This window comes from Lissotriton helveticus, chromosome 7 (assembly GCF_964261635.1).
Source record: "Lissotriton helveticus chromosome 7, aLisHel1.1, whole genome shotgun sequence".
NCBI classification, from domain to species: domain Eukaryota; kingdom Metazoa; phylum Chordata; class Amphibia; order Caudata; family Salamandridae; genus Lissotriton; species Lissotriton helveticus.
In genome coordinates, this window is record NC_136068.1 from 623,600,674 (window position 1) to 623,627,183 (window position 26,510).

Below are 26,510 nucleotides of genomic sequence, written 5' to 3' on the forward strand. Positions count from 1 at the left end.
CATTCATCCAGACACTTATACATCCACTCAATCTTCAATATGTAAGACATATTTTAACTTTACAGAAAAATACAGTCACTGGATGTTGTCATCAGTGATGTCATCAGTGATGTCATTTGAGATGTCATCAGTGATGTCATCAGTGATGTCATCAGTGATGACACTGACCATGTCATGAATGATGTAATATGTGACATGATCAGCAGTGGATTGCGGGTGCGCGATATATAGTTAGTACAACTAACTATATATGGAATTTCAATGGTTTTGTGTGAGTAAAATAAGGTTTTTTAAATGCTAATTCCTAACTATATATGGTGTATAACCTATGGTTTTTTCAGTGAATATATATATATATATATATATATATATATATATATATATATATATATATATATATATATATATATATTCGCTTTTTTAAAAAGGAATAGTATGTCTCTGAAATCTTCCCTTTGATTCTACTATAACATGATCTTAGCGATGTCTATTGGGTTTAGACAGTCTGGCTCATTAGTACGACTACTATGACCCGTGGTCAATCCATAAGAAAAGGTACCATGGTAAGTCCTTTTGAAAAGGTTCTGCTCTCCCGAAAGAGTCTTTCACTAGTGCACTTAAAGATAGCGTCGATGACCATGCGCGGTATTCCCTAGAGGAGGAGTCCCAAAACCTCGTGACTCAAAGAAAAAGTCTTGGAACAAAGACAACTAGGAATCATCCGAGCCCATCACTAGATGGTGGACTTATGCAAAGCATGTGAATCTACAGCACTACATGCCAAGAACAGAAGCTTATGGGGTAAGTAACGTAATCCTTCCTACCAGCAACTTCATTTCGTTTTCTAAAACCTTTCCACTAACCCATTCGGATCACTTTTGTTTATCCTGGACTTGGGAAAGGCCACCCGGAAATGGAAACTATTAGAGGAAGGCTAGTTTTATAATATTTTATAAACTGAATTTGACAAACCTCCTTGGGCCATTCTGGAGGCTGCCCTGAATTTAACTTATAATAATGTTTTAACTTCAATCTTAGACTAACTAATTCATCTTTTTTATAATTGGTAACTGTGGTGTCTGATGGCCATTCATGTAACCCATGTGTAGGAACTGGGGGTCACCAGTTCCCCGGGGGTAGCCTGGCACGAGCAGGTAGGCACCCGAAAGCTCAGGTGTTAAGTGACTACACAGCACACGCATCCACTGAGACAATAAGTACACGCAAGGACTTAGACCACACCAGTTACGTTTGATTCAAATTAATAAGCTTTTTTATACGATTAGAATCAGGGCAATCAAAAATTCACAGTAACAATAACTTATTAGCTCCCTTTAAAAATACATGTGTTTCATCACTCTGCAATAAATACTTTACTGAATAAATATTAATCAGCACCTGCAAGAAATTCTTTATAAAGTCATGCAGATACCATTGCAGCAAGCCTCAATAACCATCTCTTCATGTAAGTAACCATTTCATTTAGTACTCCTACACATCTCAGTGAAGATTAGGCCTCAGCTCAGCAGACAAGAGAACTGGGCATTTCATTAAGGCACATATACCCCAGTATTCAGCCAGCAGCACTTCCTTATGCCACCAAAACCCCAGCAACAGGGCCTACACTAGCTGGCATACAATTGAACCTCTGGTGGGGCTAACTAATGTCTTGGCCCAGTTCCGAGGCCTGGCAGTCTCAGAGGGACTTCTCCCCCTCCCTTCCACTCACAGGGGGCCTTCCCCGAGTCATCTAAGGCCAACAGTGCCCAACCACGATGTTCCCTGGGGGAGGGGCGAACTCTGGGCCTTCTCCGGCCTTCCGCCCTCCTCCCCTGGGGTTTACCTCTTGTCTTCGGCCCTCTGGGGCCCTTGAGGCGGGACAGCTGAAGTAGGAGGGCTTGGGCTCCTTCGGGAGCTCTCCGATGGTCTGGCACTGTGGGGGCAGTCGCGAGATGCAGCCGGGCTTCCTGAGGCCCCGAGTGTGCAGCAAGCAGGCAGGGAATATCTTGCTCTCTTCGAGCCCAATCGTGGGAGGCAAGGAGGCGGTACGCCCGCAGCTGCCGGTCGCAGAGCTTCTCGGGTGGTGTAGCCAATCAGAGGCCTGACTTGAAGGGGGCATTGCCCGGCGGCCAATCACACTGCCGCGGGGCGCCGCCCGTGACGCGGCCGGGCACCCCGTCACATGGCAGGGGTGGAGATGGCTTCTAGGCCTAGCGCGGGGCCTACTGTATTGCGCGCGGCGGCCCTCTCCTCAGCCTCTCCCGATGTCGGACACGGCCCGCGGCAACCAGACGGCGGCCCTCTCCTGGCATATGGGGGCCCGCCAGGGCAGACGACGGCAATGTCAGCGCTCCACCGGGCGCCGCAGACAGTCCGGGGTGCTGCTGTGACTGAGTGAAGGCAGCGCCTGACAGGGCGACAGCGGTGAGTGCACAGACGGCGCTTGTGGGTGGCAAAGCACTAGGAAGCCTCGGCGCTGGGGTGTGGAGTTGAGCAGCGCTGGGCAGATTTAGCGCTTTGTAAATCTAGCGCTTAAGGGCCTCCAGAACCTCGAGGATCACAGCGCGCTCAGGCAGTGCAGCGCTCTACAGGGGGCCACAGCAGGGGAGCGCTGGATAGGCAGCACAGTCCATTCAGGCAGTTCACACAGGACATGCAGTTGGTCCGGGACAGCGCAGGGGCCCAGGTGGATGCTCAGGGCACAGAGATGGCAAGGCCCAATACCTGGTGGAACCTCCAGCAGTCCTGCGGCGGTAAAGTTCCTTCTTGGCGCGGGGTGTCTCCGGCGCCCTTCTGTTACAGCAGAATCTTGGTTGCTTGGTGGGGGGGCAAGGGGGGTTGAGTTGGAGGCTTGTCAGTAGGTCACTTCAGGTGGTCCCTGGGTTCCCCTCCCGCCGGGCCAGATCAGTGGGCTAGTCCAGGGTTCCTCACTCTACTTGGAAGGCAGCACCTAAGCCCTGTCACTCCCAGTGGCATAGGTCCCTGACTAGGCCCTACCGCCTAAATCTCCTGCGAAGGGTCCCCCAGGTCAGTGATGCCCCAACTACTCTGACTGGAAAGTTTCCCCCCCTTTCCTTATATAGCGACAGTTAGCAGTGGCAGTTGGTGTCCCCTCCCCTGTTCTAGAAGGTTCCAGGAGCTTCCCTCGTTCTAGCTATGGGCAGGCTGGCATTGCAACATTGTTTAAGGGTTCCAGCCAGCTCCTGGCTACTAGTGTGCGTCTACAAAGACCGCGCTGCAGTAGCAGGGGTCAGTGGCAGCCATGTTAGGGGAAGAGAGCACCTGCACCTTAACATTGGGAAGCAATGGGAAGGTGCCCAGAGACCTAAGGCCAACAAAAAGTAGGTGGAAAAAATAAGGCAAGGGCGAAAAAAATAGGGAAAGACCACCCTAGGGCTGACAGGTCTAACACCATGGTACTTGCAAGAGCGGCAGTCATTGAAGATATAACCTCAAATGTCTAAATGAGGTTGGTGCCCCAGAGTTCTGTTTACAGAAATATAAAAAATCTTAATACACTCTGGCTTAAAAAGAAGCCAAAAAATCATACTATAATGTTCAGGTTGCTGAATTGGTGAACTTCTCCAAAGAGCTATTTAGACTATAATGGTTGTCTGTAAGTGCCATAGACTACCCAGATTTTGTAATTTGGTGCACTGATTTTGGGGAAAAAGTGGAGATTATTAGATCATAACAGAAGCACAATAACCATTTCTTCAACACCAATTGACTCCCAGACCATTCTGGTTACTTTTGACCAGGTCTCGGTATATGAAGTAATTGAATTGGTGGGTGGTGCTCTACCCTTGAACCTTGCCCTACCGAAAGCGTCCAGAACAATAATAATTGCGCCCATGAATGGAGAGACCTGAAATCACTGCTTACTTCAGAAACCCAATCCAGTCTCCAATAAGCCTCAAATAGACCAGTTTGTTCCCATTTACAAAATCTCATGTGGGCTCATATTATCATGGGTAAAGCCAATAAGGCTTTCGTTTGGGCTGTAGTACAGAATTAGTTGTATTTTTCCTTGATGTTTTAATAATGGAGTTAAAGGTACTGTTGGTTTATTTATAGCAGCTTTGACTGCATTCTTAATCTCTGCATCAAAACCTAGATCAACCTCAGTTCCCAAGGAAAGGTCTTGAGAATTGGCCTATATCCTTTCTTAAGATGGTTACACAGGTTGGGTGCACTTAATTTTTGTTGTCACCGTGCACTTTGAAATGGGAGGTGTTGCAGGGGAGCATCCTCTTGCCTTTGCAACTTAACATCTGTATGCAACAGTTAGCAGTGCTCCTGGAGAGTTCAATTATGCATGAATGACGACCATACACATTCGGTGCTCATTATGACTTCCTCTCACAGTCAGAAAATCAAATCAATAATTTAGTGTCTTCCCTCGCTTTAGTGCCCTGGTGGTTGTCTAGTAACTTATTATAGCACAGTCCTGCAAAGGCAGAGGTCCTGCTCACATACGGCAATTCTCCAGTCTGAAATAATTTTGATTGGCCTTTCCCCTTGGGTGACTGCTGTTCTCAATTCTACATCTACCCAGACCTTCAACATTGTAATAGATGAACAGCTTACATTACAGCTCCAAGCAGCTGCAGTTTCAAGGGACTGCTTTGTATTGCTCATACTACTTTGACCTAATCTTTCATTTCTTTCCCATTTGCAATTTCCATCCTAGATGCCAGTGAAGTGTTTTAATCCAGGCAGGGTTAGGGCTGTAGCTTCTATCTGAGCACAGCAGAAAATCTTCAGGCTCATCTCCAACTTAATACAAAACATGCAAGCCTATCTGACCGCAGGACAAAAAAGTCATATTTCCATAACCTTCCATCTGCTTCAGTGGCTCGCTATTCATAAAAGGATTCTTTATCTTGATAAGAATTGTGGTAAAGACAATCCTTAAGGCTTCTCAAAATTCCTTAGCAACGGAGTTCAAACTGAATGAATCTAAACACACCCCAAGATCTTCTCATTTGCTCCTCTTAAATAGCCCTTGAACCTGAAAATTCAAGTCAGGTGACAGAGCTACCTTGGTCAACTCTGAAATTCCAGCCGACCTACCGCCACTTCCCCATATCAAATCAGGAAACCACTAAAAACATAGTTGTTCGGTCTGTAGTAGACCCTAATCAACACAATGTTGCATTACAGTACAGCATTTATATAGCACTTACTTTATGTAGTGCACTGAAATGCTTGCCTACATGAGTAGCATGCAAGACTGAGGAGTTTGGTGGGAAATGTGTTGTCTTTGTTTTGATCCTATTGTGATGACCACCCAGGATTGGTTATTACATTGTGTGATGCACTGCTTAGCAGTGTGATGGATAAGAGGTGTTCGAGACAGCTGTGCAGTTTCATTTTCAGTAAGCTACTAGCTTGAACCGCTCTTCAGGTCCCTTTATAGTATTTATTGAGATCATAGTCCACTTAGCAGGTTACTTCATTGGGATGACCAGTCTGAAATATATCGTTTAAAGTTCGAAGTGTGAATGTTTTGCAGTGTGAATCTTTCTGGATTCACTATGCTGTGCATTATTCCGCGGTCTTGTGGTTGGGTCCGGATTCGTAGTCTTTCCTTTGTTTTTTTTTTTTTCCGTAGCCCAGGTGGGCGTCGGCGTCACACCTCCTTGGGTGCATGTCCGGTGACGTCTGCATGCTTCCTGCGGAAGCTCCCACTCTTGGGCGCCATCTTCAGATTCTTTTTTTTCCGCGGTCGGGTCTGGATCGTTCCCGTTTGGGCTCCAGACATTTTTGGAGAAAGAAGAAAGGAAAATAGAGAAATTGCAAAGAAAAGGCATCTGAAGACTCCAGGAGACTTCTTCGACGAGGAGTCCGTAAAGGAGAAGGAGAATTCATCGAGATCTTCGACGAACACGCGACCAGGGAGGCCCTGAGCGCTCGATGATGGACAACACGCCGTTCAAGTTCTGCCACCACAAGTACGCGCAGAAGGACCAGCACCCGGTATGCAACCTTTGTCTACCAGTAAATCACGAAAGCGAGGACTGCAACGCCTGCTCCGCCTTCACCCCGAAGACCCTTCGTGTGAGAGAGAGGCAGAGGGTAGCGCACGCCAGCCTGCAGGGGAAGGCCCCGACTCCGTCCCTCTACGATCTGGGGATGTCTTCCGAGGAAGAGGACAACGCTGCCGCCGAAGATGACAGCTACACGGTCGTAGAGACCGATTACACAAAGACTTCTGATAAGGTAGGTCCAGCCCCCAAGAACCCGGCCCCCAAGAACCCGAGAGACTCTGAGTCTCGAAAAAACGAGGGCAAGGCCCCGAAAGCGCCGACGCCAAAACACCTGGCGTCCGCGAGTACTCACAGGCCCAGCGGATCCTCTGAGAAGGAGTCCCCGGCGCCGAGAGCTGTTGAACAGCAGAAGTCTTCGAAAATCGTCCCCGAAAAGGATCGATCGGCGCTGAGGGAGAAGGACCCTAAACTACCGGCGCCGACCAGAGATCCAAAATCCGGTTCGACGTCAAACTTCGGCACCGAAAAGCACGGCGCAGAGCCAACAGCCGAAAAGAGCGGCCGAACCATCCGACACGGAACACGCGGCCGAGATGGAGAAAAGGAGAAGGCGCCTCGAGGCCGAAATGGAAAACATCTTGCAGGGGAAGAAAGAATTCAACGCAAAGATGAAAACCTTCACGATCCCACACAAGACCAAGCCACCAGTGGTGGAGGTGGTCGAGGAGGAAGACGAGGTCGCCGAGGAACAAGACCCGGACGTCGAGGTGGTCGACGACCAGGAAGAGGAAGAGAATCCCTACGATAGTTACAACTATGGGGAGGAAGAGGACAGCAGGACGGACGCAGAGTCGGCCCCCTCTGACCTACAGGAGGTGGATTACCTAGATGTCGACACCGACAGCCCGGAGGAGGCGGTCGACACATATCCCTCGAGGCCCTCGCCGCAAGACGACATCGGAGCCTACAACTCGGTGATAAGGTCTGCCGCAGCGGCATTCAAACTCAAGCTCGACGAAGAGAAGCAGAAAGCAGACTTCCTTCTAGAGACATTGCTCCCCACACAAACAAGGAGCCAGTACCTGCCAATGCTCGACAGCGTCTTGGCTCAAGGGAAGGAAGCATTCAGGGAGCCCGCAACATGCAAGGCAGTAACTCCCAGAACAGAGAAGAAATACAAACATTCCTCAAAAGACCCACCCTACATTCAGGGGACGGTCTCTGCAGACTCCATTATCACGGCCACAGCAAGGAAGAGGGCTAACGTAACCACTACTTCTGGACCACCACTGGATAAGGAGAGCAAGAGGATGGATCTGGTGGGCAGAAGGATCGAACGGAACGCCGCAACCCACTGGCGCATGGCTAATTCCAACGCACTGATAAACAGGCACATGTACCAGATCATGGAGGAGCTGGGGCAGTTGGTGAAGGACCTGCCCCAGGATGCCAGACAGAAGGCCGAAAAGCTGGTTGAAGAAGGGAAGAACGTGGCAAATTCTTGCCTTAAAACGGCCCTGGATGGAGCAGACACCTCCAGCAGGCTCATGATGATGGGTGTCACTGAAAGAAGACACGCCTGGCTCAGGATTTCAGGTTTCAAACCAGAGGTGCAACACAGCATCCTGAACACACCGTTCAACGGCGACACGCTTTTCGGAACAACAGTTGATGAGAAGCTCAGTCAACTAAAAAAGGACAACGAAACAGCAAGGTCCATGGGACCAGTGCAGTTCAGAGGCAACATAAGGGGCACCCCGTCACGGAGGCCCGGCGGGAGAGGTGGAAACCAGCCAGGTACATCACACCAGGCTTTCCAACAGACTCACCAGGCAGACTCGCAGGCTCAACTGGGTCAGCAGAAGCAGTCCTGGCAATACCAACAAAGAGGCCAGTCCTTTCGAGGGAGAGGAAATGGACGTGGACAGAATAGAAGAGGGGGACAGCAGCCCTCCTCTAAGTGACTTCAAAAAACCCCGTGTGCCTACCCACAGAAAAGATCCCAGGGGGCAGCACGTACAGAGGGGTCAAGACAAGCTACACATCTACGACCACATAACACCAGTGGGAGGAAGATTAAGATTTTACCTCCAAGAATGGAGAGAAATCACATCAGACAAATGGATCCTCAACATCATCCAATTTGGATACTGCATAGAGTTGGAGGGGAGGCAAACAAGCAGAAAACCAAAAAGAAAACCACTAGCAAGCAAGCAGCTAGAGTGTCTTCAGGAAGAAGTAAAGGAACTCCTGCGGAAGCAGGCCATAGAACGGGTACCCTTCAAGGAAAGAAACAAAGGAATATACTCAATGTACTTCCTGGTACCAAAAGTAGACGAGACAATGAGACCCATTCTGGACCTAAGGTTCCTGAACAAATTCATAAGAACGCAAAAATTCAAAATGACCTCCCTGCAAGAGGTGCTCCCACAATTGCAGATCGGCGACTTCATGGTCACGATAGACCTCAAGGACGCCTACCTGCACATCCCAATGAACAGAAAGCACACGCATATGCTCAGGTTCACCATCGGAGAAAGCCACTACCAGTTCACGACACTAGCCTTCGGGCTGAAATCGGCACCAAGGGTCTTCACAAAGTGCCTCGCAGCAGTCGTAGCGCACCTACGAAGGCAGGGAATACATGTATACCCCTACCTGGACGACTGGCTGGTGAAAGCAAACTCATACAAGAAATGCAAGCAGCACGCACACACAGTGACGAGCACGCTCATAAGCCTGGGGTTCTCCATCCATTGGAAGAAATCTTCAATGGAGCCGGAACAAGTGAAGATCTTCCTGGGAGCACAGATCAACACCTTACAGGGCAAGGTGTTCCCCAGCGAGAAGAGGGCGAAGGCGCTGGTGAAGGAAACTCTCCTCTACCGGAAGGGACAAGCTCGGACAGTAGGACTGCGAGCAAGATCATGGGGATGATGGCATCATGCATCCACCTGGTACCGAATGTACGTCTCCACATGAGACCCATTCAAGAATGGCTACAGGAGCAATGGTCACAAGCTACAGGCAGTTGGGAGGATCTAGTGGTTGTAACGCACGCAGTGCAGAAGGAGATGACATGGTGGACCATGGAGAACATAACAAGGGGAAAGCCTCTAACGCCCCCAACGCCAACAGTGACCATCCCCACAGACGCATCCCTGAAGGGATGAGGCGCTCACATGGAGGAGCTCAAGGTGAGGGGACTGTGGACGCCAGCAGATGCGACAAGGCACATCAATTACCTGGAATTGAAGACAACCTTCCTTGCACTGAAAGCTTTCCAAACAAGACTGTACAAGCACAAGGTGTTGCTACAAACAGACAACACCACCGCGATGTTCTACATCAACAAGCAGGGGGGCACACAGTCAGCCCCGCTTTCAACGCTGGCGCAGGAGATATGGAGATGGGCCATCCCTCTGAAGATGGACCTGCTAGCCATACACCTACCAGGTAAGGACAACATACAAGCAGATTGGCTCAGCAGACAGACTTCGGCATCCCACGAGTGGGAGCTCAATGCTCAGGAGACAAGGTGGCTGTTCGACAGATGGGGAACACCATCAGTGGACCTGTTTGCCACACGCCGGAATGCAAAATGCCAAAACTTCGCATCCAGACAGCCCGAGGAGGGGTCGCTGGGGAATACCCTATGGATAGATTGGTCCGGGACATTTGCTTACGCCTTTCCCCCGATACCACTGATGCACAGAGTGCTGAGCAAGTGCAGAGCGAGCAACATGACCCTGATACTGGTCGCGCCACAGTGGGCCAGACAGACATGGTACTCGCAGATCATGGAGATGACAGTGTGCACCCCACAGATTCGGCAAGAGGAAAGACCTACTCTCCATGCAGAACGGAGAGGTGCTACACCCAGAGCCAGAGCGCCTGAGCCTAGTAGCGTGGCTCCTGAGGACATAGAGTTCGCACATTTGAGATTGCCAGAACGCACCCTGAGGGTCCTTCGGGAGGCACGGAGGCCCAGCACTTGGAAGTGCTATGTTGCGAAATGGAAAAGATTCACAATGTGGTGCAGAAAAGAAAGACTTCACACTAAAATGAAGAAGGACTCCACAGTGCTAAAGTACCTGACACACTTGCTGGAGAAGAACCTTAGCTCATCCTCGTTAAGAGTTCACTTGGCAGCGACAGTCGCCTACACAAGGGGAGAAACGTGCAGGAGTTTCTTCACTTCACAGGTGGTGAAGAGATTCCTGGAAGGAGTGAAAAGGATCGCACCACCCAAGCGGGAGCCGCCACCTGCATGGAACTTGAACATAGTCCTAATGGAACTCATGAAGGAGCCCTTTGAACCACTTCACAAGGCTTCCCTAAAGATGCTAACTATGAAAACAGCTTTCCTGGTTGCAATAACGTCCTTACGCAGAGTAAGCGAGCTTCAGGCGCTGACGCTACAAGAACCCTACATACAAATACACAATGATAGGGTTGTGATGAGGACTGACCCACACTTCATGCCGAAGGTGGTATCCAAATTCCACATGAACCAGTCTATACAGATACCGAGTTTTTTCCAAAAACCAACTAGCGCAGAGCGAGCTCTGCACACCATGGACGCCAGAAGGGCAGTCATGCACTACATTGAGAGGACGAAGGGACACAGGAAAACAAAACAGTACTTTGTGTCATTCGCCAACAGTTTCATGGGAAAGGCAGTAACGAAAAAGACTATTGCACGATGGATCGCACAGACAATTCAACTCTGCCACAAACATGCAGGACAAGAGCTAGCAGAGGGGACACGTGCCCACTCCACTAGGAAAAAGGGTGCTACAATAGCCTTCCTGGCTAACGCACCCATACAAGACATATGCCTGGCGGCAACATGGGCTTCGGTGCACACGTTCACGAAGCACTACTGTGTGGATATACAGATGAACAAGGAAGCACAAATCGGACAAAAGGTGCTCCAGCACATATTCAATAACCAACGCTCATCTTCCACCCAGTCGCCACAGAAATGAGAAACCGCTACAAAATCTATGCACAGCATAGTGAATCCAGAAAGATTCACGCTGCAAAACGAATAGTTTTCTTACCTGTCGGTGTAGTTTTGCAGCTTGAAGATCTTTCTGGATTCACTAGCGAACCCACCCGCCTCCGCCAGAAAGATGAGGCTGGAGAGAGAAGAGGTGGTTAACAAAAAATTTTTTAAAAAAGGACTTAAAAGTACAAAGCGGTAAAATATCACCTAAATGGAACATTGCCATTACTTCGGAAACGAAAGAAATACGGAAAAAAAGAACCCGCAGATTGCGCCCTAGAGTGGGAGCTTCCGCAGGAAGCATGCTGACGTCACCGGAAATGCACCCAAGGAGGTGTGACGCCTACGCCCACCTGGGCTACGAAAAAAACCCACAAAAAAAACAAAGGAAAGACTACGAATCCGGACCCAACCACAAGACCGCGGAATAATGCACAGCATAGTGAATCCAGAAAGATCTTGAAGCTGCAAAACTACACCGACAGGTAAGAAAACTATTCGTTCCAGACAATGACAAGAAGATGCAGCATTGCTGAACTTTATAAATAACCAGTACACTCTGTTAGGCTTTGTGATGGTTGTCTCTTGTTGACCAGTGACCTCTGGGCTCGAATTTAACCTGATCTTGGTTTTGTAGGTGAAATGGGTGGGAAGTGAGAGTGAAACTGGAAAAGCTGAAAGAAAAATTGCAAAAAGAAGTGAGTCCTTAGAAGTTGGAAGTGATGTGAGTATTACGTTTTGGAGTTTCTCTTTCTCTTGAGTGTGGGAAACTTGCTATATTCTCGGTTTTGCTTTTGGGACAAATTCATGCTGAGCATAAATATTTAATGATTTAGTTACTGTCCTCTTTATCCTTTTTAGGTTTCTCTTGTATCTAATATATATAAAAAGTGCTGCTGTTTTCACTTCCTGTTGTCAAATTAGTCCCCATCCGTTGTGCAGATGTTTTTTTTTTTTTTTTTACTTTCCCTGACCGCACGCATTGATACAGCAGTGTTACATTCCTGTTCTTTTCATCGTGACGCCACCGAGGAGTATTCTTTTGATTTCACTACATTTTATTTGGGCTTAAGTTCTCTAACTTGTGTGAAGATCCCGCGTCACTCTCCCTATATTGGAAGAACTGGACAACACTGCCATCTACAGGTTATTTTTTTTTAATTGAATACAAAAAAAATGGTCTTGCATACATTTTACTCCTCAGGTTTTATGTTGCTCAGGTACCGAACAGAGTACCAGTAGTCAACTTGGATATCCAGTCTAATTTGTTTAAAAAAAAAAAAATGTATTATAGTTTAGAAGCTTTTTCATCACATCTGCTTTGATATCTTATTATTAATCACATAGGAGAAACCTAATGGATTTACCAATGTTTGTTGATTTTTCTTTCTCTTGCAGGCTTCTGGTCATTCATACCTGGAGACTGGATATGTCGTAAGTTCTTTTACTTTAGTTCACTGACCCTTTCATTCTGCCACAGCTACCTGTAATTGTGCTGGGTGGGGTATTGGTTAGTTTAGCCCTCTGATAAGTGAGAATGTTATTAAAGGATTGTTTTATTGTTCAATGAAGGGGCGGTGGGGTGTGACGACTGTCACATATTGTATTGTGTAATTGCATTTATAGAGCGCTTACTACCCCTGACGAGGCGTCTAATCGCTTTTTCAGCGAGTAGCACACCACTCCAGAACCCATAAAGGATTAGTGGGTAATTAGTATAGTGAAAATATAAAAGTAATTTGAGTGGTGGACATGTTTGGTATTTGGGTTGAGAAGTATAGCAAAGGGTTGGAAGCGGTAAAAAGGTGTGCATTTATATAACGCTTACTACCCCTGATTAGGTGTTGAAGGGCTTTTTCGACGAATAGCACGCTACTCCAGATCAACGTGTTGGGATTTAGTGTTCTACGCAAAATTTTAAAACTGTTCCCTGGTGTGGTCTATCTAAAAAACCTATTGTATGCAGCTTTTTATGAATAATAAAGTGCAGTTGGCAAAGGGGACCTGTGTAACATTCAAAGTGTGTTAAGCATTAGTATTTTGTCTTGGTGGAGATGCTGTTTTGAGCAGATGTGGTATGTGTGAACATATATATAACGCACTGGTTCTGTACAGTGCCTTAGAAATAATGCATTCTTAATCCCATTTCACCCGTAGTCCCTCTCATCCTTTATTGTGAATGAGAATGTCTGATGTAGATCATTTTTAGGTTATCTACAGGTTGAGCTACATTGATGTTTGTTAGGCGTTCTTTCATGAAGTCTAATTGCAGCATACAGTGTTGATAGACAATGCTGTTGTGAGCACAGTGGACATTATCGATTATCTTTGCTGTATAATATTGTGTACAGTAGGATGTTAGGCATGTGATGCATGTTTTGCCAATGTAGATGTCTGCTGTAAAGCCTTTTTTAAGATTTGAGCAGTCTGAGGTTTTACAGCATGAATCTTTTTTTTATTCACTTGCTGGGCATTATTCTACCATGTAGTGGGTGGGTCTGGAATTGTCTTTGTTGTAGTTCTTGTTTGCGTGTAGGTGTCATTGACAACTATTTGTTGCTATATCCATCCTCAGTGAAGTCAGACGTATGCCATGGAAACCCAGTTACGTGGTTGCCATCTATAGATTTTTTCCATTGTTTGGTCTGGAAGCAAGGTTTGGAGATCATTAGCCATTGAAGAGAAGACTATATTCGCCAACAAAACATTGAAGCAAAAACCAGGAAAATAAGGGGAAATCACCAGATCAACAATGCAACCACTGAGAGACCACATGGGTCGGAGAATGCACATCTTCAATTTTTGAAGACCGAGCGCAATCCCTTTAGGTTATTCCAGAGGTGCCTTTACAAGTTCACTCCGAACCAGCCTCGATTCTGAAGAGGTGATCAAGAGGGGTGGAGAGAGAAGATGCCCAGGGAGAAAGGAGTCTATCGCTGCCAAAACGAAAGACACCTTCGATGCCAAGCAATAGGTGCTCGACCTAGGGAAGCAGCAGTGCTCGCTCAATGCCAAAGTGGACACAATGATGAAAAAGAATGAGTTGCGCTTTCCTGTCTTTTAAAAGAGACTTCTAAGAGCCAGTAGAGAAATAGGTGGCGCATAAACTGACAACACCTAAGCGTCAAGAGGAGGTGGAAGAGCTCTTCTGCGAGAGCGAATTCCAGGAGGTATGTCAGTTGCAACAGAGTTATTTATAGGACTCCACTAATCATTAGAAGGGAGGTGGCAGGAACTAGACACTGACTCCCCAGAGTAAAGGATCAATACATGTCCACTCAAGGTCCTCACCCGCGATGGCATAGCTGTCTTTATTACCTTCATCTAGAGAGCAGCCTACGCTTCCAGAGTGCACTTGGAAGCAGAACAAACTAAATACTGTTTCCTCCTAGAAATTGTTCCTATCGCAGAGGGGGGGGGGGGGTGAAACGACCTCGCCATCCATGCTAACAAACCTTTTGGTTCAGGGGAGGGAAGCCATTAAATAGCCGGGTTCTGACAAAGTAGTAACTACCAGAGTAGGTAAGAAATGCAAGCACTCTTCCAGGACCCCGTTTACATCAAATACAGTTCAGTTGCAGACTGTCATCATGCCCAAGGCAAAAAAGCGAGCCACTTCCTTAGGACTACCACCGGGTAAGGAGAGCAAGAGGGTGGAGAATGTGGGCTGAAAAATTACAAAGCAGTGGCCTCATAGTGGCTCATTGCCAATTCAATGCGCTGCTGAACAGCTATGGGCATCCATAATGGGAGGTGGTGTAGGATTTAATGGAACATCTTCAGGAGCAGTACAGTAAGATGACAAAACCAGTAATACAGGAGGGGAAGATCACATTAAATGCCTGCCTAAAATCAGCACTGGATGACATGGACAGGGTCAGCAGACAGATGTGCTTGGGAACCACCCTAAGGAGACGTGCCTAGCTGCGACAGTCAGGGTTTAAATAAGATGTGGAAGGAGCAATAATAAGTCACTCCAGAGGAAAATCTCTTCAGAATGGCAGTGGGACGATTACCTCCAGCGTATGAAAAAAAATACAAACTGCTAAAGCGATTGGGGGTGGCTTGCAGTTCAAGGTGTAATTAAGGAAAGGAGCAATCCCTATCACAGGAACCCGGGAAGAGGATGATCGCAGCCCAGCACTCCTTGCACTACCTTGCACCACAGACTAGTGCATTGAACATGGCAATGGCAGTACGCCGCAACACCAAAGCAGTCCTTTTGTGGCAGAGCCCTAGGAAGTGGCATGACTCAAAAAGAGTTGAGGCCTGCAGCCAGTAGGAGTCAGAATAGGCAGCTTCTTCGAGGAATGACTAACAGTCCCCTCTGATCAGTGGAACCTCAATGTCCTAGAACATGGCAATTGCATAGAACTTGTACAAAAAAATACCAGTAGTCAAACTGAAAGTAGGAGCCTGCAACTAGGAAGAATCAATTTGCTTACAACATGGAAGATGACCAGAGTGTCTGCTTGGTTTACTTTCTGGTGCAAAAATAGGACAAGCGATTGAGGCCTATCCTGGTTCCTTTGTTTTCCCCCCAAAAATTCTGCACTACCAAGAAATATAGATTAAGCATAACAGCTCTCATGATAAGGATCATTTAGCCCTGACAAATGCCCCAGACCAGATAAGCTGACTTTTGAGGGCAGAAACCTGTTGGCAACTAGCAGACCGGTTTGAGCCATTTCTTGTAATGAACTGTCACAAACAAAAAATAAACCTGTTCATAAATAGTTTGTTTGCTGATCGCAATTTCATTAAGAAGCAGATCAGAAGGAAAAGCTACCAATTTTTCTGATGTTTAAACGACCGCTGCAATTGTGATCTGTGGCCTGCCTTTCACCTTGGCTGCCTGCTCTGGTAAAAGGCATTGTGACATCAAAACTCAACCATATCACGTATTACAGTTTATAACAGCATTCCCAACGACTTACATGCTCCTTGTAGTCCCCCTTCAAATAGCTTAACCAAAGCAGAATACATTAGATAGACTGCATCCAAGCATCAATCGCAGGCCAGAGCCAGTGCAATATTTGAGAACGTGCAACCCCCTCATTAAAGGCATTAAATAGAAAAAGAAAACAGAAAAATGGAGAAACACCCACTCCCGGACCTCCCCCACCCCCCCCACCCCCTGATCCCAGTCCACCAAATTGAGCCAAGTCCTTCTCCCCCACGATTTTCCACCGTCCGTGTCAGAAAGACATAACAATCTAAGGTACCGTGGGCAGGTGACCTCGCGAAACTCCGAAGATAGCAGGAGAGAGCGTTTTTCCATGGCAAGCACCATCAATAGACGATGAAGCCATTCATGCAGTGTGGGAACAAACGCTGTCCGCCAGTGAGCTACAATGTTCTGCACTGCTGAGCCCAGCGCAATTGCGATCAGGTGACCTCTACGGGACCTTAGCAGATACATCAGAGGGTTCGGGAGCCCCAGAAGGACATATGATGAGAGACGGTGAATCTCAGTATCAAAGTGTGCATCCACCTCATCTAACACCTGTTTCCAATAGCCCTGAAGACGTGTACAATCCCAGAGCAAATGCACCAGATTCCCCGCCTGTCCACAACCCCCCCAGCAAAGTGCCTCCCTTGTATGATCCATTTTGTGAAGACGTTAAGGGGTGTAGTACCAGTATGTTACAATTTTTGTTAGGGTGTCTGTGTCCCATATGGTAGGCGGAATGACGCGACAGCCCAAATTCCTGACAAAAATGAGAGAAGGGAATAGCCCCGTCCGCTGCATATAGATGGTAAAGAAATCGACATCCTGCCGCCCGCCAGCCCGCGAAGGCCACAGCGTCTAACCCCGGAGTAAAGTCCGGGTTATCCGAGATAGGGGTAAGTGGGGACGGAAAGGTGGTGAATTCGTGGTTCGTGTTCATCTTATCCCATATCTCTAAGGGAACCCTAGTGATGTACGAGGCGTACAAATTAGGGGTTCTGTGGTGCTTACGGAGAAAGGGGACTTCCTGTAAAGGTCTACCAGCCACAGCCTGGTCTTGAAAAAGCCAGTGCTTTTCCGACTCGCATCTGCTCCATTCCACCAAAAGGCAGAGCTGAGCCGCCTGAAAATATAATGACAAGTCTGGGAGGCCGATCCCTCCATGGTCCGGCTGGAGCATTGCTATTCGGAGCTTAAGGCGCGGTTTTCTCCCATTCCAAATAAATTGGGCCAATTCAGATTGCGTCGGTTTTATCCAATCTTTGGGAGTTCGTAAGGGAATAGTGCGAAATAAATATAAAACCTGCGGTAAGGATCGTCATTTTGATTGCTGCAACCCTGTCCAGCCAGGATAAAGGATAGTGCTTCCACTGCCCCAATTCCTTCCGGATCTTAGCTCGTAACTGAGCATAATTGATGTCCACCGTGTCTCTCAGCGAGGGGGCCAGCTTGATCCCCAAATATGGAACCGCCTCAGTCTCCCAATGAATGGGAAACTCCTTAGCTAGTAGCTCCCGGGTGCACTTCTCCAGGGACAGATCTAGTGCTACCGATTTTGCTTCAGCTATGTCGTGATCCTCCGTGACATGCCTCCCATTCATCCTAACTATCTCTCGCACTATCTGCCGCTGTCTGGTCTCCCTCAACTTGTGCGCCAACAATCTCCCACATCTATCCCCACCCGTGTAGAAGGCGTGGCGCAAACGGAGGGCAGCAAACTGGTCTAATGCCACTAATTGTTGCCGTACTGCCTTCAACTGCCGCCAAATCCTGGGCGCCCCCGTCCTCTGGTGCATTTGCTCGAGCTCCCTAACCTGCTGAGTAAGGTCATCCCGCTTGCGCTGTCTCCACATTATCCCCAGCCAAGATGGCTAAATTCGCCTCTGAGGACCGCCTTCAGGGCTGGCCATTGTGTTACTATTATGGGAGAGATAGTCTGTGAGGGCGCACTGAATTCGTGAGATCACATCCTTCCGGTGCAATAGTGTCTCTCTAAGATCGGAGAGGGGGAAGAGCAATGCTAACAGTTACCGGGGCATGGTCTGATAAGGAGGCGATTCCAATCTCCACCTTTTGTAGCTAAGGTTTGTGTGGGCAGTGTAGCAAGCAAGTAATCTAGGCGGGCAAATGTTTTGTCCGCATGTGAAAAATGAGTATTCCCGCTCCCCTGGATGAAGACTACGCCACAGATCCCTAAAGCCTAATTCATGCAACCTGGCTGAACCCTCACCCGATATCGCTCCAGCCTGTGTGGTACGCTGGCAGGACCTATCTAGAACATTATCAAAAACCAGGTTAAGATCCCCCCTTAACAGTATGTGGCAGTCCGATGTGGAAGTGGCCCCTGTAAGCATTGTGTAAAAAAACCTCTTGCCCCTCATTCGATGCATAAACCGAGCCAATAGAGAAAAGGGTAGAGCCTAAAGAAAATCTATAGATAAGCAATCGCCTCTTGATCTCCGCCAATTTATCCAGGACATGACCCTTAAATCTCTGAGACACAAGGATGGCCACCCCTGCTGTCTTAGTGTAACTAGAGGAGAAAAGCTGTAGGGGAAACTTTCTAGACCAAAGACGCTGGCAGTCTCGCTGTAAGAGATGCGTCTCCTGCAGGAGGCAAATGTCCGCATGAGTTTGTTCGAAATAGAGTAGCACAGCCCTACGTTTGACTGGATTATTCAATCTCCCCCACCCCCCCCCCCCCCCCTGCAGCAGGCTGGGGTAGTCCAAACCTGCCTAGGTTCCTGGTGGACTAAGGACCGTGGAACCCCTCCCTTCCCTCCCTGTCCCCCCCATAAAAGAGAAAAACATTGGTTCTGAACAGTGTGTCCACCATCCGCAGATGTATGGCAATGCAACAATACGGTTAACTCGAGCAATCCCACCATATCCCCTCCCACCGCCGGCCATTGCCAGAAAAGAAATGTGTACACTATAGGCTATGCCAGTGGTTCCCAAACTTACCCCAGTATTGGAACTTTCATAGATTCCCATGCTTTGTATCATTCCCCGTCGTCCGAATGGGAGTCTCGGTAACAGAAATACCATAGCTGTAGGTACAAAAGACCAAAGAAAAAGGCCTAGGCCTCATTCCCTTTTGTAGCATATCACCCTCTTTGTGTTAAAGAGACCAAACTCAGGCCTCAGCCAATCAGAAGTGCCTCACCCCTTAGAACCTTCCTGAAGGAACCTCAGAACCTCAGATTTTCTACCGCACGTTGTGTTTAGGGAGTCTCCTTTGAGCTCTGCTCAACTTCTACTTTTACAAGGGATTTCTTCAGGATTTCTACTTCAAAATCTTCAACTTCACTTCAGGATTGTTGGCTGCCTTCCAGGATGTCAGAAATGGAGAAGAAAAAAGCCCTTTTCAAACCTTGTTCCACCTGTGGTAAGAAAAGGCTTTTTGTGGAGGATAAGCACAAAGACTGCATTTACTGCCTCTATCCTGACCACCAGGCTGCGGACTGTAAAATCTGTCGCACCTTTTCGGCCAAGACCCTCCGGGACCGTGAGGGAAGACTCTTGACATGGCTCCATAAGCTGAAAACCAGGAAAGATACTGTCTCCAGTGACAGTGAGGATGCAGCATCGATCTCTTCTTCAAGAAGGTCAGTGAAAAGGGGTAGGGGCTCCCCTTCCCCTTCTATGGAAAGATCTTCCAAGGCCTCAAAAAAGACCCCCAGTGAGTCTGAGAGCCCAGGTCCCAGCAAATCTCCTCACCGAGGTGTAAAGGAGAGGGTAGGACCAGATTCGCCTTCTAAAGGTGAGAAGACTGTCACAGCCTTCAAAAAACCTTCATCCCAATCTTCTGAGAGGAGTTCCAAGTCCTCGAAGACGTCGACGACTGTGGTTCCGTCGATGAAAAAATCGAAGTCTGCATTGATGTCATCGACGATCCCGTCGACCGGGGAATCGTCGACTAAGGTTCCGTCGACAGCGGTTTCTTCACCGTCGACGGAGACGACGTCGATGCAAAGCAGCCGACGGCGCCGCCGCCGACGGCGCCGCCGACGATGAAGGTGCCGACGACGAAGATGCCACCGAAGGTGCTGACGACAAAGTCGTCGTCGACGAAGGTGCCGACGACGAAGGTGCTAACGACGAAGGTGCCGACGACACCAGTTTCAATCTCACCGTCGACGATGGTGCCGACGTAGACGATGGTGTCTATGACGACGACGGTCTCGTCGACGAGGGCGTCGACGACGACTTTGACAATGACAACGGCTGGCGTGTCGACCGTTTCCTCGTCGACTACTTAGACGACCCCGATCTCGTCGACGCATATACAACCGTCGACGACGGAACCGTCGACGATCTTATCCTCTGAAAAGAGAATGACCATTTCTGTGACACGGATCACGCCGGAGGTTACTTCTCCGCAGACTATGTCTCCTCTGATGTTAACCATGCTTCTGCAAGAAGGAGATTCAGAGGAGGAGGACCAGGACTCATACAGCTATGCCGATAGTCCCTCCCAACTTCTAGTCAAATGCCAGGACACTGACTCTGAGGGCGACTACGGACGCGAGGATGTTGGCCATCATCAGTCGGCTCAGTCGCAACATCATGCTGAGCAGGAAATGGTTTCAGTGCCATCTTTTCTCCAAGATCTGCATAAGATGCTGCAGGACTATAAATCTAACACGAGTATGCCTATTCCGGTGCCGTCAACGCCAGTAACTCCTGCTGAGATGTCGGCCTCATTGGTGACGCCTACCATTCCGGCTCAAGTTTCCCCTCGGCCTCAAATGTCCATCCATCATGAGTCCTCCGGGTTACAAGACGTCCATGATGATTCCTTGGATGAGGGTCAGCAGTCGGATCATGGCTCTATTCCCGATACTGAATATGACGAGTATATCATTCCGGATCCAGCATTGCCAATCCCAGATCCGGCGGATTCCCCGCCTGCAGACATTGGGGGCTTCCATCAGCTGATGGAGAGAGCCGCTGCGAGATTCAAATTGGCTATGCCTAAAGTTTCCACGGATTGTTTTTTCTGATTTCAAGGAACCTTTTATGAAATCAACTAGGTCCATTCCAATCGTGGATCATGTGTGGAAGGAGGGCCTAAAGGCTATGAAAAATCCGGCGACGGTGGTCCTGGTGCTACCGCATCTGGATAAGAAATACAAGGCACCAGTTGATGGCCCGGCAGCCTTAACGGGTCATCCAAGACCAGACTCTGATCTCGCAAGCTGCGCAGAGGAAATCCCGTAACCCCTCTGCTCCCTTAACTCCTCCGGACAAGAAAGGGCGGAGGTTGGATAATGTGGGGAAGAGATTCTCGTCGATGGCAAGTTTGCTGGTGCGAGCGGCAAATGCCCTAGCTATCATGGGTAGATACGACCGCCAGCTTTGGTGTGATGTCGCTCCATACCTGACCAGCTGCCTCCGGAATCTACGACTGAGGCAAAGAAAATCTTACAGGAGGGAGAAGCAACGTCGACGGAAATCATTGACTGTGCAATGGATATTGCGACAAAGGCGTTCCGTTCATTGGCTGGGGCGGCAGTCCGCCGCCAAGGGTGGCTCAAAGCTACTTGGTTTAGGCCTGAAATTCAAAACAAGGTCCTGGATCTTCCCTTTGATGGTGAAGCATTATTTGGCAAGCTTATTGATGACACTTCAGGACATAAAAAAGGACACAGAGACTGCCAGGTCCTTGGGGACCCTTCAATACAGAAAGTCTCCTTTTAAAGGATTCCGAGGTAGAGGTGGTAACTACAGAGGATCCTATCAACAGCAACAACGCTATTCCACCACGGGCTCCGGTTCCCAACACTACCGCAAGCCTTATCAACAGCGGCAAGGCCGGTCTACCAACTACTCCAGGCCTTACAATAAGGGGAAACAGGCTGGACGAGGACGAGATTCGTCCAAGCGCCAATAGCGGCCTCCTGGCTCTTCCTACTGGACCCTCCTTCAAGAGATCATCAGTTGGAGGCAGGGTCACCAAATACCTTCGCAACTGGTCCAGGATAACATCGGACCGTTGGGTGCTCAACATCATTCTGAAAGGGCATACCTTGGAATTCACGCAAGTCCCTCCACCCAAGCCCCCGGCAGCCATTCCATCGCAACACCAGCATCTCCTGCGGCTCGAGGTCCAACAGATGCTCCGGAAGGAGCGATAGAGCCGGTCCCCGCAAACCAAAGGGGACAAGGATTTTATTCCAGGTTCTTCCTGGTGAAAAAGACGCAAGAAAAGTGGCGCCCCATTTTAGACCTCAGGGAGCTAAACACCCATCTCATCTCCCTGTCCTTCCGGATGGTCTCTCTCCAGGACATCTTGAAGCTCATCAGCCCGGGGGATTTCATGGCCACGCTCTATCTCGAAGATGCGTATTTCCACGTTCCTATTCACCCAGCACACAGAAGGTTTCTGCGATTCACAGTAGCCAAGAGCCATTTTCAGTTCAGGGTCTTACCTTTTGGACTCCGTTCAGCCCCAAGAATTTTCACAAAGGTGCTGGCGCCAGTAGCAGCTTTCCTGCGAAGGAACCATTTCCAGGTCTTCCCCTACCTGGACGACTGGTTACTGAAAGCTCCGTCCAGAGAGGCAGCGCTGGAGGCTGTTCAAGCTTGTACCAATTTGTTTCAGAATCTGGGGCTCACTCTGAACAACGAGAAGTCTTCCCTGCTCCCGTCCAGGAAGGCTCGCTTCCTGGGAGCCATCTTGGATTCCAAGCTTTCAAGAGCCTTCCCCACTCAGGAAAGGAGAGACAAATTACAAACCTTGGCTCAGGACTTGCACACAAAAAAGTGTCTTTCAGTTCGCCGCTACAAGTCTCTACTCGGGGTGATTTCATCGTGTGTCCCACTAATTCCCCATTGCAGACTAAGAATGTGTCCTCTGCAGGAACAACTAGACAACCAGTGGCAGCAGGTCCACGGTTCATTCGAAGACAGAGTGATGGGCTCTCCAAGCATGAAGGAAGCAGCTTTATGGTGGACAAATCAAGACAACTTGTCCCAAGGTCTATACTTCACAAGCGACCCGTCTCCGCAAGTGATAACAACGGACCCGTCGTTTGAGGGTTGGGGGGCAGTGATGCAAGACCTGCATGTCAGCGGTCACTGGTCGCCCCAGGAGAAACGCCTCCACATCAACCTGTTAGAGCTCAGAGCGATACGACTCGCTCTGCAAGCTTTTCTTCCTCGCCTGAAAGGTTCACAGGTGCTTATCAGGACGGACAACACTACGGCCATGCACTATGTGAACAAGGAAGGGGGAACCAGATCTCGTCCATTGTCGCAAGAAGCTCAGCAGAGCTGGGAATGGGCGATCCTTCAGAGGATTTCGCTGAAAGCGGAAGACTTGCCAGGTGTCCTCAACGAAAACGCCGACAGACTGAGCAGGTCATCCTCAGTCAGCCACGAATGGGAATTGAATCCGAGTCTTGGAGGAGGTCTTCAGCCAGTGGGGCAAACCAGAGATCGATCTTTTTGCCACTCCGACCAACAAGAAGTGCCGGTCTTATGCAAGCAGGCTTCCCCATCGAGGTTCTCTGGGGAGTGCGCTTTCGATAGCATGGTCGAGGACATTTGTCTACGCTTTTCCTCCCATACCTCTGATCCCACGGCTCATCAGGAAGATCAAGGTGGAGCCGTGCAGGATGATCCTTATAGCCCCTGCTTGGCCGAGGCAGTTCTGGTTCGCGGAACTCCATCTGCTCTCGATAGCCCCTCTTCTTCCTTTGGAGGTTCTTCCAGATCTCCTCACTATGTCCGAGGGACAAATTTGGCACCCGGATCCGCAGTCACTACACCTGACTGCATGGCTCCAGTGCAGCGAGAATTTATGAACCTACCCATTTCAAGTGAGATTAAGGAGGTCCTTTCTCAGGCAAGAGATCCTTCTACGAACAACACTTACCGTCTTAAGTGGAAGAGATTTTGTTGCTGGTGCAAGAAAGAAGGCATTGATCCTTTCGCTTCCAAGCCTCATCATATCCTACCTTATCTGCTGTCCTTGGCCAAGTCGGGACTAGCACATTCATCAATTAAGGTCCATTTGGCGGCAAAGTCGAGGTTCAGGAGGACTGCCTCTGGGCCCTCCTTGTGGTCCTCCAGAATTGTCAAACAATTTCTAAAGGGATTGTTCAGAGTTTATCCACCAGTGAGACCACCGCCTCCGACATGGCATCTGAATCTAGTCCTTTCTCAACTCATGAAGGGCCCGTTTGAAACAATCCATCGTTCTGACATGAAATACCTTTCATGGAAATTGGCTCTCCTCCTCGCTCTCACGTCGGCTAGGCGTGTTGGTGAATTGCAGGCCTTAACTATCCAAGAACCTTTCCTTCAATTCAAGAGAAACACTGTCATCATGAGAACTAACCCGAGGTTTATGCCTAAAGTCCCCTCGGACATCCACTTGAATGAGCCGGTCATTCTGAAGGCGTTCTGTCCTCAACCGGCTACACCAGCAGAGAGGGCATTGCATTCGCTCGATGTGCAACGGTGTTTGAAATTCTACTTGGAGCGTACTAAGAGTTTTCGGAAAACCTCTCAGTTATTTGTTGCCTTCGGAGGTCTAAGCAAGGGCCTTCCTCTTTCCAAGCAGGGCATTTCCAGATGGATCACGAGTGCCATTCTGCATTGTCACACTGCTGCAGGAAAACCTCTGACTGGAAAGGTTCGCGCACATTCCACGAGATCTGTGGCTTCTTCTACAGCCCTCTTCGCAGGGGTAAAGATCAAAGACATTTGCAGAGCTGCTACCTGGAGCAGCATTCACACATTTACCAGGCATTACTGCTTGGAGTCCCTACAACAAGGTGATGTGGCAGTAGGACAGGCTGTCCTGAGGAACCTCTTCCAATGATTGGCGAGCTTTCCTTTCTTTCCCACCTTCCGTCTTTCACATTTTGTATCTTTATGTCATGTTGCCTATTGCTATATTGTGATGATGCAAAATGTGGTTTTGTTACTAACTGCTTGCTACTCTGATACAAAGCATGGGAATCTATGAAAGTTCCAATACTGGGGTAAGAAAACAAGTTACTTACCTGTAACTTTGGTTACCCAGTATTGGTAACTTTCATAGATTCCCATGCGCCCACCCACCTCCCCGAGGAAAGCTCAGCCTACTACAGATATGGTGTCTAAGTACACAACGGCTACGAAAATCTGAGGCTCTGAGGTTCCTTCAGGAAGGTTCTAAGGGGTGAGGCACTTCTGATTGGCTGAGGCCTGAGTTTGGTCTCTTTTAAACAAAGAGGGTGATATGCTACAAAAGGGAATGGGGCCTATGCCTTTTTCCTTGGTCTTTTGTACCTACAGCTATGGTATTTTTGTTACCGAGACTCCCATTCCGACGACGGGGAATGATACAAAGCATGGGAATCTATGAAAGTTACCAATACTGGGGAACCAAAGTTACAGGTAAGTAACTTGTTTTCTTTTTCAACCCATGGCTCCCTTGGCTTATTGGTCATTGGCCGCGGCTCCCTATTACGTTGACATTTTTTAGCGGGTGGATGGATGTAAGTCCAGCCGTTGTACATCTGAATACTTTAAAATGTGATGCACGTGTACTAGGGGCTTCTTTCAACTTGTGTGTACGACTTAAAGTAGAGGGTATTTGTTTGGGGGTTTGAAAAGATTCAATAGCACCCCTCGCATTTCACGTGCAATGATGGACTACTAGGTCAGCAAAAACATCAGTGTAACGCCTCTTCGTAGAAGCACCGGATACATTACCTTCCACACTTAACAGTGATAGAAACAATGAACACAGTTCAAATTATCGCATGATTCGCGTTTATGGAAATGTTTGCAATCGGAAATCACACAAAGGGTTTCCGGGGAGACTCAAAATATTTAGACGTCGGCATTATGCATAGTAGTACATGCAGTCAAATTATGCATGGCAGGCAGAGAACGTGTGGCAGATTGTGCACTAAGTCCCAAAATTAAAACTAATGGGAAGTATTTATTTTACAGTTAGCAACGGCACTCCCCCCTCCCCCATCCAATCTTTCTGAAACACAAAGTAGCAGCCTCTGTCTTACTCGAGTCATTATCTGCATCCTTCTGGGTTCACGCACCTTAGACTGAAAACATCCTCCTGCAGTTACAACTGGGCCAAAAATGAACACCACCGCATGAGCATCGTAGCGGCTACGTTACAGTATGGGTGTTTTTATACAGCAGTATGAACAATCAATGAGCACTTCACAGCGCTTGAGGGAATGACGGTTTTCTAATACAGCATGTGTTTGAAATGAATCATCTACACAGCACAGCCCAACAGTCTGCAAGCATGCTAGGGTCTGAATCATTCAAGTTTGTAATCCCCTGGAAACTTTAGTGTGAGGACTTTTGCTTGTCAAAAGTTCCGGACTAAAACTGCAAGGGCCTGACAATTGTACAGCACACAATCAGATGCAGGGTACTAGCAATGTAACTGACTGGAGGGATGCCAGGAGTCCCAGTCCTCACTAAGACTATCCGTATGTGTCTATCTAATCATCTCCATAGTAACATTCAGTACTGCACTCTCAATAAAGATTGCTCTGCTGCCATCTGGTGGGCAAAGACGTTT

At 48.4% G+C, this 26,510-nt stretch overlaps 1 protein-coding gene across 4 annotated transcripts in view; it reads left to right on the forward strand.

Annotated features, from left to right (window-relative positions):
- The window catches only part of FBRS (fibrosin), a 430,176-nt gene that overhangs the window by 124,000 nt on the left and 279,666 nt on the right, over nt 1–26,510 (forward strand). For 2 of the 4 annotated variants that reach the window (XM_078652840.1, XM_078652841.1), the window contains exons 3-4: nt 11,642–11,728; nt 12,403–12,438. In XM_078652840.1, coding sequence (XP_078508966.1) covers nt 11,642–11,728; nt 12,403–12,438 — 123 coding nt within the window. The remainder of the gene's footprint in view (nt 1–11,641; nt 11,729–12,402; nt 12,439–26,510) is intronic. The other 2 variants (XM_078652842.1, XM_078652843.1) reach the window with 1 other exon arrangement.